Here is a 13,793-nt window from a genome sequence, read left to right on the forward strand (position 1 = left end):
TTATGGTGAAGCCTCCCTCACATATTCAGGTACTCTCTTTGTAGTTGGGTCCATTTTTGTTTATTATTAGCTATGCGAGCCCAAGTTATCCCTGCTAATTTCCTAATATGGTCCCATCACAAGTTTGGTCTTCTAGGTCTCTTAATTCCATGCTGTAATTTTTGTAGTCCGTCTGTTGTCCGTCCTTTTTGCCCACTGCCAGTTGAAGGATTTGATTCTGTGGATGACATCTATTACCTGTGTCCTTTTGTCGTATCCTATCTATTCTTTTACGGTCTTTCTTGGTTATTCCCAGCATATTTCGTTCCATTGAGCGTTGTGCGATCTGAAGTTTCCTTATAATGTCGCAAGTTTCGCATGCATAGGTCATGACTGGTAGTACAGTAGTACACATTAGTCGAATGATTTCTTCTTTAGATAAAGTGGCATTCTAGATTTGAATATGATTGAGTTTCTTCCATAAGTACTCCATGCTAACATAATTCTTTTGCAACTTGGCGTCCAAAAAAATCTAAAAAAGAGCTATAAGGTAACTATAGTTTTTTAACGGACGCTAGGCGGCGTTGTTTCAAAATTTCCCAAATCTATACTAATATTTAAAAACTTTAAGTGACTCACTCCGGTGAGTTTTTCGGAAAAAACTCTTAAACACGTATATTTTATTTTGTTTTACATATTTTAAGTTTTTTTAAAAATTTATACAGGGTGTTTCATAAAATATGACTGTGAGTAATTACGATTCTGCTTAAACCGCTTGACGTTTAAAGCTGATTTTTGACAAAGGGATTGACTGTGGGGTGTAGAAGTTCGATATGGAGGGATTTCTCGAATCTCAAATTCCAAGAGGGTGAAAACGCCCCTCAAATTATTACAATATTTGTTATTTAAAAAACGGTTAGTCTTTCGGGAAAACGCTTGGACACGCATAATTTATTTTGTTTTTTTTACATATTTTGGATTTTTTTAAAAAAATCATACAGGGTGTTCCAAAAAGTTGGGTAATTGATTAACCACGATTCTGCTTAAACTGCTTGACGTAAACAACTTATTTTTGGCAAACGGATTTTTCGAAAGAACGAGATGAAACTACTCCTCAAATATTACCAAGTTATATAATAATAACGCCATATTATTTTTTCTCATGCTGACATAAATGTGATAAAATTTTATCCAGTTTGTATGTTAACGGAAATTCTTGCTTTGCTTTATCATCACCATTATAAATGATTAATTCGACGCGAACGAAGTCGCGGGTACACGCTAGTAAAAAATATTTTTTTTAAGAATCCAACTCAAGAAATACATTATTATTTTTCGCCATGCTGTATTTTACTTGGATGTACACAATTCGTGATGCTAAATATATTGTATGCAGATCTTTGCTTATGGGAAATGATATTTCTTAAAGGTCTCTCTTGTTAAGCGACGCAAAAACTTAACGATGTTTTTAATCAAGTTAATTGCAAAGTGTTTATTGAAAAATTACCATTTTCCTGTCTAGAATTTAACGAAAAAAACGTAAGTATTTCTAGGATTACAGAAATTATTATATTAAATACTTTTACTTAATTGTGTTTATAATGATTGTAGGGATGAGACGAGCACGTAGAAAATGAGATTGTTCCATCGATAAATGGCAAACGATATATCGTTATGCAACTCGGGTCGTCCTTGAGCTGAGCTAGTGGTAGTGGGTGACCCGAGATGAATCTTCTTCTGATACCCAGTGTTGATCGCAACTGCAGATAAGCTCGCCATGCATTCTATGAGACCGCTGTTTGTAGTGTTTACTTTCCTTATTGGCGGTAAGTTTTTAACGGTTTATTTATTCGTTAAATTAAATGTCAGTTAATTTGAGTTATAGGCTCTTTAGCCAATATTTTTGACAAGGAAATTTAGACACGTATTTTTTTATTATTTTGTTGGAACAAAATAATAATGATATATTGTTTTATTAGGAGTAAAAATGATGGCTGTATATTTGACCTTACAGGAGAGGCACAAAAAGTAATTTTTTACTCCGAATAGAACATGCTATTTTTTTCAAACGTCACAAATAATTTATTAAACAATTTCAAATGTTGCAAATAATGTAAAAAGATTCAAAAGTAATGTCTTTAAAGTAATTATATATCTAGAAACTATGGTTACACTCGTTGAATTTGACACTTTATGGTCAGTTTAATAATATATTTTTGTACTTTTACGCTTAGGCGTAAAAGTGCTTTACTTTTATGCCTAGGCGTTAAAATGATTCTTTTTTATTGTCAATTACAATAAATATTGTTGGGGATCAACAAAGGATCCCGGGGATCATATAATAAAGTGGCTTTATTTTTAATTTCTAACACAAAGCAAAATAAGAAAAAAAATTACCAAAAAAAGCAGAAACTTGTATTTTTAGTTAATTAATATGAAAAAAAAAGAATTAAAAAAGCCAGTGGCGCATACATTTTTTGTTAAAAATATAGGTTATAGTGCCTTCCGGGCGTGCACTGGACTTAATTTTTTATAGCTACGTATTTTAATAGCACCCTGTACATGATAAAACATTGACACACTAGAATATACTTTTTAATGTAATATATAATAATTTTTAATGTAGTAACCAAATTTTTAAAATTATTTAATTCTTTTAAACCTCATATTGAAATTTGCATTTTTTTAGTAAAAGCAGATGCGTTCTGTATGTGTATAATCTTTTTGTATAATTTTATTGGATAACTGTTGTTAAACAAACATTTTTTAATCTGAAATTTGTAATACATTTTAGGTGAAAGTTCTCAATCGTTTAGGTTTTAACATCTTAATTCTTTAGAACATATTACCTAACATGTTAGACTATTATTATTACTCAACTAAAGACGAACCTGTCTTTTACCACATATTAGTTTGTGTTCATTTTAACGGTAAATTCTTGCCAATTTATGAGCATCGTTTAATGTCAAGGGTAGATTTTAAAAATTTGGTAGGTAATAAAATACTTTTTATTTCTTTCAGCCTTTTGCCAGTTTCACGGAAACGATTATTATAATCAAAGACAGAACAGGCAAAGTTCTGGAATTTGTCCGCAACCCAATGGCACGTTTCCAACTGGCACATGCGATGGGTAAGAGGAAATTGTGATTTGTTGCATTTTCTGTCAAATTTTACTGCATTACTTACCTCATGATACCTGGCAAAGACTCTAGGAAAGTTTTAAACTTCAAAGTATTTTCATTATTTTATGGTGTGTTCTTTAAATTTATTATTCGACAGAAAATATCAGGATTATACAGGGCGAGTCTTAAATAAGTGCAAATATTTTCAGGGGACCCCAGAAACAAGTCTCTGACGGTTTTAGCCAAAAAAATGTTGAAAATCGTGAATTTTTTTTAAATTTCCTGGATATTTTAGAAAACTTTTTAGAACTGCCTGTTCCATACAAATACAGAAAAAATCCGGTGGCTCTCAATTTTTTTTAAATAAATCAGTATTTTTTTCTTAAATTTTCAAACTTGATAACTCGGTTATTTTGGACTATGTTTCTTTTATTTGCAGTTATTTAAGGCTCACCCTGTAGAGTTAATTTTTTTAGTCATTTTTCTTAGCTATAATTTTAAAATTCTGGTAATTTTTTAATAGTTTTAATTTCATTTTTTAGTTACATTAAGTGTGTAAATGGGGTACCTGAAGAAAAACTATGCCCCGATGGTCTTCTATTCAACGCAGCCTCTGGGCCTCAAGCCTACCCTTGTCAGTATCCTCTAGACGTTGATTGTACCGGCAGGGAACAAATTCGTAAGTCCCTAAAAATTTACACACTTGGTTTCCTTTAAAAATGTATTTTATGCAAATGGATGAATGAGTAACCAACAAGGTTTTTCTGATGATTGATTCACTATTTTACGTATTCTAGTCGTGGTTTTGATTGTTTATTACTTGTTTGGTGGTTTTGTTTTATTTTTTTATTATTTAACGGGTGGCATTTAGATAAGCCTCATTAATATGCTAAATAATAATTTATTAAAAGGAACCTTGTAGTCTAGCATATTATAAAAGTTATGGGAACTTTTTAGTGTTTTGATGTTCTTAAAAGATGTCGTACGTTTTCTAGTTCTTAAATTTCGAGGTCATGTTGAATGAAATTCGATTTTGGTTATACAACACCTAGTCCATTGTCACCGTTTAAGAAATGTAAATAAAAGAATTTCACTTTTCTTTTAACTTGGCTATTTTTAGAACCAGCCCAGCCTACAGAAGACTGTCCCCACCAATACGGCTACTACAAACTGGGTGACCAAAACAATTGTGGTCAATTCAAGAATTGCGTAGACGGTAGGGGTTTTGTCTTTGATTGTCCCGAAGGATTGGCCTGGAATAGTGAGACCTATAGATGTGACTGGCCTGACCAAGTGTCAGATTGTAATGCTGAAGGTATTTTTAGTATTTCTTTAGTTACTGAGTAAAAAAGTATCAATCATTTTTTTTTAGCATATCTGGGCTTTACTTGTCCACCTGATGCCAGACAGTTCGGTTTTGGTCAGGAAGAATATCGATTCTTCCGGTCTCCGAACGACTGTCAACATTACTACATTTGCATTGAAGGAAAGCCCAGACTGTACAATTGCGGGGAGGGGAGGGCTTTCAATGATATCATTAGCGCGTGCGACGGAGCGGAAAACGTCACGGGCTGCGCCCCCTTAAATCAAGGCCCCCCCGGGAGATTCTCCAACCAAAACGCTTACGACAAATTCAACAGGTTCTAAGAGGAAGTGTAAAAGAATAAAATAAGAAAAGGAAATAAGAGTTTTTATTTATTAAACCTTTTGTAATCGAAATCTACCTATTTTTTTATAACAAAGTGATTCTAAATCTATGCAAATGTCAAACATCATCTGATTGAATTTCTAGTCCTGCCGGGTGATTCTCAAAAGTGGCTTACCCATATAACTTTTTTATTTTTTCATTTAAAATTTATTTTTATTTTTAATATTTTTATTTATTTTTTTTTCGGGTGGTCGTCTTGTTTGCTTCTATGAAACTTAAAAAAAGTTGTAAACTTGGACATTACATCATTATAATAAAATACATGTTATCTACGTTTATAGAATATATTAGCATTAAAGTACAAGTCATTTTTATAAGTATAAAAAATATATCTAGTATAAAATTAATATGTTAGGGTATAGTTTTCGGTAAGTTTTCATATCGATTTCCATTGGATTTTCCACTATCCAAATTGACGTAAAAGACTTCAGACTCCAAAAGAACATCGAAGATTTTTCTTAACTCTGTGAAGGTAGGTCTTAGACTAGGAGTAGCATTCCAACATTTCAACATTATTGCATACCTAAATAAAAGATTTTTAATTGAAAAAACTTTTCACGCTAAATTAAAAAATAAAAAATTTCACGACCAACGTAATAAAAACAATTTGAATATGATACTAACAATTCTTCAGAGCAATTGGCTGGTTTTTCCATTCTATATCCCTCTTTCAAGAGCGGTAAAAGGTCTTCAGTGTCCAGAGCTGGGTAAGGGCCAGCCCCTAAGGTCACTATTTCCCATAAAACTATTCCGAAGGACCACACATCACTTTCTGCAGTGTATATTTGGTGAGTTAGTGATTCTAAAGCCATCCATCGAAAGGGTAACTTCCCTAGGAAACATGATAAAAATGTAATATTACATTTCCTGGCGTCATAAGATTATAAAAAAATGATTTGATGCTTACCTCCAGTTAGTTTTTGATACATATTGTTCACATAAACGTCTCTACTTAGTCCAAAGTCAGATATTTTCATCGTATTACTTTCAGTAACCAAGATATTTCTGGCAGCTAAGTCTCTGTGGATCATTTTTAAACTACAGAGAAATTCCTAAAGAAGCCTAATGTATAATTTTTATAATTTTTTCAAGAAAAAATATTTTACCATTCCTATAGCAATCTGTCTGGCAAACGAGAGCAAATCCTTCCATTCCAGTACATTTTCTTCTTTTCCTACGCACCTATGTTTATCCTGTTCTTTCTTCATCTTCATATTGTCTCTGAAATGTTAGATTTGATCAGAATCACTGAAAACTACGATTTGTGATAGTGTTGTGTTACTTATTCTTCAAAATAAGCCAAACATTCTTCAGGAAGGTATGCAAGTCACCTTTGGAACAATATTCTACCAAGAGCAGAGGGTTATTTTGTCTGGTTTTGGTTACTACGCCTATTAGATGGACTATATGGGGATGTTTTGGTACCGCCTTCATTATGTCTATCTCTGCATAGAATTGTTTAAGTTGTTCTTCAGTAGAGCGTTCTAGAGAGTTAAAATTAATTTAAGTATACGATGTAGTATTTTGATCAAGACCTTTGAGCATTTTAACAGCTATTTCAATTTTCTTTTCTCCTTCTACGTAACAATGGGCTTTTTGGACTATACCAAAGGCACCTATACCAATTATTTTATCCATTAAGAGTTTAGATTCATCAATTTCCCATATTGAATCTTCTTTGGCATATTTAACAGTAATTTCTTCAACTTTCTAGAAAAAAATATTACTTTTTTTGATTGATTTGAATTAAAATACTCACAGGTGAAACATGCAAACTTCTGTTCAATATTTTTCGTAGATTTTTCTTAAGTAAAGTTATGGATAAGAAGATAACCAAAACGAAGAGACCTAATACCATCCAAATCCATGTATTTATTGTGTTTTTTTCTTCGATATTGTGTCTTTTATTGTCAAATATTTGCATGGATACTGGGTTACTTCTTTTACCATTTTTTAACCATGCCGTTAATCGAGTTTGGTAGTAAATTCCCACAGATAAATTTTCGAAAAATACGAAAGTAGTATTCTAAAAAAATAAGTAGTTTAAAAGTATATAATTTTTCAGATAAAATTATACACACCCCAGCTATAACTTTGAATTGTACAGAAATATTACTTGCTAAAGTCACGTTATAAAAGTCTGGAAGATATTTCGGCTTGTTCCAGCTTAATTTTAAATTGTAAGCCATCTTGGTGCCGTTGGACGTAAAAAACTTTGTGGCTGTGATATTTTCTGGCGGATTTGGAGCTAAATAAAGATAAAAAAATAGTTTCTATTAAAACACACAAAGTATATGCTTACAGCATATCGAAAAATTCTTGTAGGTGGCTAAACAAGAAGGCACATTTATCTGTAAGGATTTTTCGGGTCCTTCTATGTCACTTTTTTCGTCTTCTGAGGAGATTTCCAGGTAGTATTTCGTTCCCATCTCCAAAGGGGAGGCAATGAATTCTAACAAAGTTCCCTAAAATTAAAGAATAACATTTACGTTATCTAAAAATAATAAAATTACCTCTTCTGTGATATTGTGTATGTTTCGTACGTTGATTTTTCTGTGATTTATACTTCCACCCCTTTTGTACCAGATAATTTTATAGAAACATGAAAAATCTGAAATATAACTCATAAAAATAATGTGAACTGCACGTTTTAATTTACCTTTTCCTTGTTTCCAGGATATTACTGCACTATAAAAACCATTTTGGAACAATAACGTGTATTTTAGACTCTCTACAGGATGTCTTGGTTCAAAATGATTTCTTGTTGTAACCGTGATCTGTGAACTCTTAGAAAGTATTCCAGAATTTCTTGAGAAACTCCATAATTCAAATTGGTAAGTTGTGTCTGGCTCGAGAAGGTTTATAGTTTTAAAGTTACAGTTTGACTGAAACATTTTCAAAACATTTTGTAGTATATTGGAAAAATAAAATTTCGGTACTTCAAAATTACCAGATCACTGAGGTATATTTCTGAAGAATGGGAGTATTTTAGAAAATAGAATTCCATAGCATTTTTTTGGTTCCATGCAAGTGTTAAAGAGTTTTCGTCGTGACATAGTAGTTTTGGCGGAGATAAATTATTTGTTTCAGTCCTGTTTGTTATTTCTATAATTATCAGTTTGTTAAAATTAACTAAATTGTTATTTACTTACCAAACTGGTGCTTGCAAGTGTTGAAATTTTCCGGACAAAATGGCAAATGACAGACTTTTTTCTAAAATCTCAACGTTTGTTTTTGTTGGTATATTATCAAAAATAAAGCGTGTATACTGTACCTGTATTTTTTCAACACAATCCAAGCATATTGAAGGTGAATTTTTATCCAAAATCCGATATCCCGAAGTACCGAATGGTATAATCGTCATCACAGATAACAAGAATTTTATATATACAGAACCCATATCCAGCAACGACTGATGGTACCTTTACCATCACCATATTTACCCATTCGACGACAAATTTGAATCGATTAGACTTTCAGATGTACTCCATCCACCTCGAATCGGATGATTTTTTTTGTTTTTGTTTCCTAATAACGATTAGACTTTCAGATGTACTCCATCCACCTCGAATCGGATGATTTTTTTTTGTTTTTGTTTCCTAATAAGGTTAAACGCGTTGTTAAACACCTTAATCTATTTGCATAGATAAAAATGAAGAATGCGTCTTATTTGCAAGCGAGCGATAATATCTTAAATTATCGGTTTTTCGATAAGAAATATTTTTTTCGCTCATTCACTTAAAAATGGAAATTGACGGTGAAAGCAACAACTGCTGGCGACGACTTCGTGTAGGTGCGTGCAACAGGTAAATTTAAGTGTTTCCAATAAGTTTTAATTGTCTTTAAACCGATTCCAGGATGCGCCAAAAAGAAAACGCTGGTTTTGTTGGTTTTCGTGACTTTAATTTACCTCGTGCTGCACTGGGACGTGACCAAGTGCGCCGATTTCTTAGAAAGGCCGCACGAGAATCACAGAATCCGTCTGAAACCCGCCGCATCACCGGCTTTTAACGTTTTCGACTTGGGACCGCAAGATTACCAACGTCTGGTCGATTTAAACGATTTTTATTTCACCATAATCGATCCTGAAATATGTAACGCCCCTGTCTTCCTGCTGGTGTTGGTATCTTCCGCTCCTGACCACCTGCACCAGAGGCTGAACATCCGCACCACCTGGGGTCACCGGAGGACGGAAGTAAGGATTTTTTTCGTTTTGGGCCGGGTACAAGACAACAACCTCCAGAGAGATATAGAGAACGAAAGCGAAATTTACAGAGACATCATTCAAGGGAATTTCTTGGAAGCGTATCGGAATTTGACGTATAAAACCATGACTGCCTTCAAGTTTATGCTGTATCACTGCGAAAAGGCTTCGTATGTGTTGAAAATGGATGACGATGCTTTTGTAAACATGCCTTTGTTACTGAATTTCCTGAAAAACGATCTTTCGGTGTACGGAACAGATAATTTGTTTCTCTGTAACGACATGACTGGTTCCCCGGTGATTAGGGATGCTCATTCTAAATGGTACGTCTCGGAAATGGACTTGCCCGGTGATGTTTATCCTAGCTACTGTGCCGGATGGTACGTGCTTCTTTCACCAGATGTCCTCTTTCGTCTGTATGAATCCACGCAAAAACTGAAGTACTTATCGATTGACGATGCTTTGATCTATGGTATAGCCGCACAAGAATGTAACCTAATTCACACAGACTTCAGTAGATACACTCTGGCCTTCAGAAGATTGGATCTTCTATTTAATGGAACTTATGACTGGCTGCCTTTGTTGTTTGGGGCTCCAAATATGAATCCCGAGCAAATTAAGAACTGTTGGCTGTTTTTTCGTACCAGGCCTGTCTTGGCATCATTGAGGGGCGCCTTGGGCACTTAATAAAGAAAAATAGAGAACGGTATTTCTTTCAGAATATCTGTGAACTTTATTGTTGTGTTTTACGAATAAGAGTTTGACTTTCACTTTTAATATCGTGTCTCTTCGAAGAAAATGATCTTGTAATTGGGATTTTGTGATTAAATAGTAAATTAAAACAGTCTAATATCACTTACTTTTATTTCCTTAGTTATGTTGACTTAAATGTACAAAATGTTCTGAAAATAATAAGGCTATTATGAATAAACTGTTTTTTTATACAGGGTGAGTCTTTTTCACTGCTGATAGATCTCGATAAAGGAACATAATAATTTTTCTTTACCGTTTTTCAAATTAAGTCCAAAATAACCGTGTTATATTTTAAATTTTGAAAATTTAAAAAAAAAATATTTTTTGCTTATATTTTGAGAACCACTGGTCCTTTTCTAGATTTTCTTTCTTGCGAATTTAATCAACTGCGTAATGTTTATCAACATTTTCAAAAAATTCTAAATTAAAGATAAAAATTGGCGAAAAAAAAACTCAGAGAGAGAAATATACTACCCCTAAAATATTTGTATTTTTTTAAGGCTAAGGCTCATCCTGTATAAAAAAAGCATATTATTGCAAGTTTTTTTGTATGATTATATGTTTTAACAACACTTATAAATCTATTTTTCAATATACATAAAAAAAATTACAGCTTTCTAATAATAAACTGGCCATTTTACGAGTTTTGATGTTATTATTTGAGTCCATTGAAATTATGTTCTAATAAAAAAGTGTTTTTCACCTTAAAATCACTTAAAAATGGAAATTGACGGCGAAAGTAACAACTGTTGGCGACGCATTGTACAGGTAAATTATAATTCTTTCTACGAGGTTTAAGTATCCAGGATGCAACAAAAGACAACAGTATATTTGTTGATCATTTGTTTTTGATCATTGTTTGTTATTCATTTTCTTCGCACTACTCTGTAACAGAACCAAAAATTCTTTGGAACACTAATTCTTTGGAAACGCCGCACGAGAACCATAGAATCCATCAAAGAACCTCTACATTACCTTTCAATTTTTTTGACTCGAAACATCAAGATTACCAACGTGTAGTCGATTTAAACGATTTTTATTTCACCATAATCGATCCTCAAGCTTGCAACGCCACTGTCTTCCTGCTGGTGCTGGTATCTTCCGCTCCTGACCACCTGCACCATAGAAACATCATCCGCACCACGTGGGGTCAGCAAAGGACGGAATTGAAGATTTTATTTATTTTGGGTCGAGTTCACGACAGTAACCTCCAGAAAGACATAGAAAAAGAAAGCTAAGTTTACAGAGACGTCATTCAGGGGAATTTCCTGGATGCTTATCGGAATTTGACGTATAAAACCATGACTGCCTTAAAGTTTGTGCTGTATCACTGTAACAAGGCATCGTATGTGTTGAAAATCGATGACGATGCGTTTGTAAACATGCCTTTGTTACTGAATTTCCTGAAAAATAATTTACAACAAAAGTTCTCTGAGAAAATCCTTGAAGTTTAGTCTTTATTCTTATATTTTAGAAAGAAGAGTTTGTCTTTTTTTTTAATATTGTGCCTCCTTGAAGAAGTTGATAATACTTAAACCGACTTCTTGTTTTGTAGTTCCTTAGTTTTGTTGACTTTAATATACAGAATATTTCGAAAATGAGACAAATAATCAAGTTTTTAATGTTACTTATTAGATATTTATAATGAATAAACTTTTTTATTGTTTATTTCTCCTCACTTATTTCTTTATTTTTTTCTTATTAGCGGTGTTTATTATTAGTTTATTATTACAACCCCTTCTATTTATTTTTAAAAGATGCAACACAAATTTACCTTATTTTCAGTCATCCTTTATAGTAACTTGGATACGATTATGTTCATTTGAATTTATGTAGCACCACATATTCAGTTTCTATAAAATATTCAGGAAAAGCACGTTCACCGTATATTGCAAGATTTTTGGAAAAGATTACTTTAACAATACGTTATAAAAATTACACATTAAAGAAATTGGCAGATCTTTCAATAAATATAAAAACTTTATAGGTCTCTAACAATAAGTTTTTTTTACGAGTTACGATTGTACGTAGTATATTTTTTCATCACTTAAAAATGAAAATTGATGGCGAAAGCAACAACTACTGGCGACGAATCAGTGTAGGTGTGTCAGCCAGGTAAATTTTCATTCTTTCTAAAATTTTTAAATGTGTTGGCACTATTTCCAGGATGCACCATAAAAACAACGGTATATTTGTTGATCCTGGCATTCATTTTTTTCGCGCTACTCTGGAACAGAAACAAATACACCAATTCCTCGGAATCACTGCTGCACGGGAACCGTAGAATCCATCAAAGAACCTCTGCGTTACCTTTAAATTTTTTTGATCCGAAACATCAAGATTACCAACGTCTGGTCGATTTAAACGATTTTTATTTCACCATAATCGATCCTCAAGCTTGCAACGCCACTGTCTTCCTGCTGGTGCTGGTATCTTCCGCTCCTAACCACCTGCACCATAGAAACATCATCCGGACCACGTGGGGTCAGCAAAGGATAGAATTGAAGATTTTTTTTGTTTTCGGTCGAGTTCACGACAAGAACCTCCAGAAAGATATAGAGAAAGAAAGCGACGGTTATGGTGATGTCATTCAAGGTAATTTCTTGGATACTTATCGGAATTTGACGTATAAAACCATGACAGCTTTCAAGTTTGTGCTGTATCACTGTAACAAGGCTTCGTATGTGTTGAAAATTGATGACGATGCGTTTGTAAATATGCCTTTGTTACTGAATTTCCTGAAAAACGATTTATCGGCTAATGGAACGGATAATCTGTTCCTCTGTAACGTCAAGACGGGTTCAATGGTGAACAGGGATGTTCATTCCAAGTGGTATATCTCAGAAAAGGAATTGTCCAATGATTATTTTCCTAGCTACTGTTCTGGATGGTATACGCTTCTTTCACCCGACGTTATTTTTCGTCTGTATGCAACCACGCAAAAACTGAAGTATATATCGGTTGAGGACGCTTTCATTTATGGTATAGCTAGACAAAAAGCTAACATAACCCAAAAAGACTTTACTAGATTCACCCTGGCTTACAGAAAGGAAGAACTACTTTTTAATGGCACTTATGACTCGCAGCCTTTGTTGTTTGGAGCTCCGAATATGAGCCCTGAACTAATTAAGAAGTTTTGGCTGTATTTCCGTAACATGTTCGTTCTGAGGTCTTTGGGTGCCTTTTCTAAAAAATAAGTTAGATATTAAATTGAACTTAATACCACTTGTTTTTAGTTCCTTAGTTATGTTGACTTGTTTTCGAAAAATAGGCTTAAATGAATTTTGACTTATATTGTTTTAATGTTATACTTTATACTTTAGGTTATTTATTACCAATAAACTGTTTTTTTTAATTATTTATTTTTCCTTGATTTATCCTGGATTTCTTATTAACGATAATTATTATTACTTATATTAGAATTTCTTTATTTTTAAAAGATGCAACATAAATTTACCTTTATCGTAACTTGGATACGATCATTGTTGCAAGTTTTTTGTTACAATTATTTTAACGATACATATAAAAACTACATATTGAAGAGATGCCACGAAATCCCTTTTTACCAGGGTCGGATTTACTTTTTTCGAATCTTTATTTTTTTTAATAATTTATTTTCTATATGGTTTGTATGTCTATAACAATTTTATAATTAGAGTAAAATGAGCACTAACAGCTACATTTAATTCTGTACTAATATATAAAATCCTTAAGTGACTGACTCACTGATTAATCGCGATCCTGCCCAAACTACTCAACGTAAGAAGCTCAATTTTGGCATACAGGTTGATTCTAGGGTATAGAGGTTCGATATGAAGGGATTTTTCGAAACTCGTATTCTAAGGGTGTGAAACCACCCCTCAAATATTACAATATATTTTTTTTAAAAACCGGTGAGTTTTTCGGAAAAACCCTTAAACACGTATATTTTATTTTATTGTTTTACATATTTTAAGATTTTTTTAAAATTTATACACTGTGTTTCATAAAATATGACCATTGAGTAATCACGATTCTGCTTAAACTG

The 13,793-nt window shown here is 32.9% G+C and overlaps 5 protein-coding genes across 7 annotated transcripts; 4 read left to right on the forward strand and 1 right to left on the reverse strand.

Annotated features, from left to right (window-relative positions):
* The first annotated feature begins 1,555 nt into the window (after positions 1–1,555).
* Positions 1,556–4,777, forward strand: LOC115883914 (protein obstructor-E-like). Its single transcript, XM_030902343.1, has 5 exons — positions 1,556–1,805; positions 3,001–3,109; positions 3,644–3,780; positions 4,222–4,416; positions 4,474–4,777. Exons 1-5 carry the CDS (start codon positions 1,757–1,759, stop codon positions 4,746–4,748), a joined length of 765 nt encoding a protein of 254 aa, XP_030758203.1. The 5' UTR covers positions 1,556–1,756; the 3' UTR covers positions 4,749–4,777.
* A 260-nt stretch (positions 4,778–5,037) lies between these two features.
* On the reverse strand, positions 5,038–8,231 carry LOC115883858 (tyrosine-protein kinase receptor torso). 3 transcript variants are annotated; one of them, XM_030902269.1, is made up of 13 exons: positions 8,084–8,231; positions 7,962–8,022; positions 7,760–7,914; positions 7,323–7,694; positions 7,112–7,274; positions 6,891–7,057; positions 6,569–6,835; positions 6,345–6,519; positions 6,092–6,293; positions 5,916–6,030; positions 5,717–5,861; positions 5,434–5,641; positions 5,038–5,332 (listed from the first exon to the last, which is right to left on the reverse strand). In XM_030902269.1, the coding sequence occupies exons 1-13, from the start codon at positions 8,207–8,209 to the stop codon at positions 5,161–5,163; spliced, it is 2,328 nt and encodes a 775-aa protein (XP_030758129.1). In that variant the 5' UTR covers positions 8,210–8,231; the 3' UTR covers positions 5,038–5,160. The 3 variants fall into 3 exon arrangements, with proteins under 3 accessions (XP_030758129.1, XP_030758130.1, XP_030758128.1); XM_030902270.1 differs by having other exon boundaries at positions 7,323–7,420; positions 7,469–7,694; positions 7,760–7,901; positions 7,962–8,231; XM_030902268.1 differs by having other exon boundaries at positions 7,760–7,901; positions 7,962–8,231.
* A 320-nt stretch (positions 8,232–8,551) lies between these two features.
* On the forward strand, positions 8,552–10,558 carry LOC115883860 (beta-1,3-galactosyltransferase 5-like). Its single transcript, XM_030902272.1, has 2 exons — positions 8,552–8,602; positions 8,667–10,558. The coding sequence occupies exons 1-2, from the start codon at positions 8,554–8,556 to the stop codon at positions 9,698–9,700; spliced, it is 1,083 nt and encodes a 360-aa protein (XP_030758132.1). The 5' UTR covers positions 8,552–8,553; the 3' UTR covers positions 9,701–10,558.
* Positions 10,555–11,100, forward strand: LOC115883890 (acetylgalactosaminyl-O-glycosyl-glycoprotein beta-1,3-N-acetylglucosaminyltransferase-like; the record flags this gene model as incomplete). Its single annotated transcript, XM_030902312.1, has 1 exon — positions 10,555–11,100. A coding segment is annotated over one exon (450 nt), but the record flags the coding sequence as incomplete, so codon positions are not given.
* A 443-nt stretch (positions 11,101–11,543) lies between these two features.
* On the forward strand, positions 11,544–13,103 carry LOC115883861 (beta-1,3-galactosyltransferase 5-like). The gene is made up of 2 exons (XM_030902273.1): positions 11,544–11,868; positions 11,933–13,103. The coding sequence occupies exons 1-2, from the start codon at positions 11,820–11,822 to the stop codon at positions 12,961–12,963; spliced, it is 1,080 nt and encodes a 359-aa protein (XP_030758133.1). The 5' UTR covers positions 11,544–11,819; the 3' UTR covers positions 12,964–13,103.
* The last annotated feature ends 690 nt before the right edge of the window (positions 13,104–13,793 follow it).

Source organism: Sitophilus oryzae, unplaced genomic scaffold (genome assembly GCF_002938485.1).
Source record: "Sitophilus oryzae breed Bouriz unplaced genomic scaffold, Soryzae_2.0 scaffold_2006_pilon_pilon, whole genome shotgun sequence".
Taxonomy (NCBI): domain Eukaryota; kingdom Metazoa; phylum Arthropoda; class Insecta; order Coleoptera; family Curculionidae; genus Sitophilus; species Sitophilus oryzae.

What these genes read in the sequence shown, in the direction of transcription:
- LOC115883860 (XM_030902272.1), top strand. Translation starts at nt 8,554, where the DNA reads ATGGAAATTGACGGTGAAAGCAACAACTGCTGGCGACGACTTCGTGTA. An exon ending in CTGGCGACGACTTCGTGTAG is followed by an intron (nt 8,603 to 8,666) that starts GTGCGTGCAACA and finishes AACCGATTCCAG; the next exon opens with GATGCGCCAAAAAGAAAACG.
- LOC115883914 (XM_030902343.1), top strand. Translation starts at nt 1,757, where the DNA reads ATGCATTCTATGAGACCGCTGTTTGTAGTGTTTACTTTCCTTATTGGC. An exon ending in CCAACTGGCACATGCGATGG is followed by an intron (nt 3,110 to 3,643) that starts GTAAGAGGAAAT and finishes TTCATTTTTTAG; the next exon opens with TTACATTAAGTGTGTAAATG. An exon ending in TACCGGCAGGGAACAAATTC is followed by an intron (nt 3,781 to 4,221) that starts GTAAGTCCCTAA and finishes GGCTATTTTTAG; the next exon opens with AACCAGCCCAGCCTACAGAA.
- LOC115883861 (XM_030902273.1), top strand. Translation starts at nt 11,820, where the DNA reads ATGAAAATTGATGGCGAAAGCAACAACTACTGGCGACGAATCAGTGTA. An exon ending in CTGGCGACGAATCAGTGTAG is followed by an intron (nt 11,869 to 11,932) that starts GTGTGTCAGCCA and finishes CACTATTTCCAG; the next exon opens with GATGCACCATAAAAACAACG.
- LOC115883858 (XM_030902268.1), bottom strand. Translation starts at nt 8,209, where the DNA reads ATGGGTTCTGTATATATAAAATTCTTGTTATCTGTGATGACGATTATA. An exon ending in CACTTGCAAGCACCAGTTTG is followed by an intron (nt 7,902 to 7,961) that starts GTAAGTAAATAA and finishes AATAACAAACAG; the next exon opens with GACTGAAACAAATAATTTAT. An exon ending in GACAGATTGCTATAGGAATG is followed by an intron (nt 5,862 to 5,915) that starts GTAAAATATTTT and finishes AGGCTTCTTTAG; the next exon opens with GAATTTCTCTGTAGTTTAAA.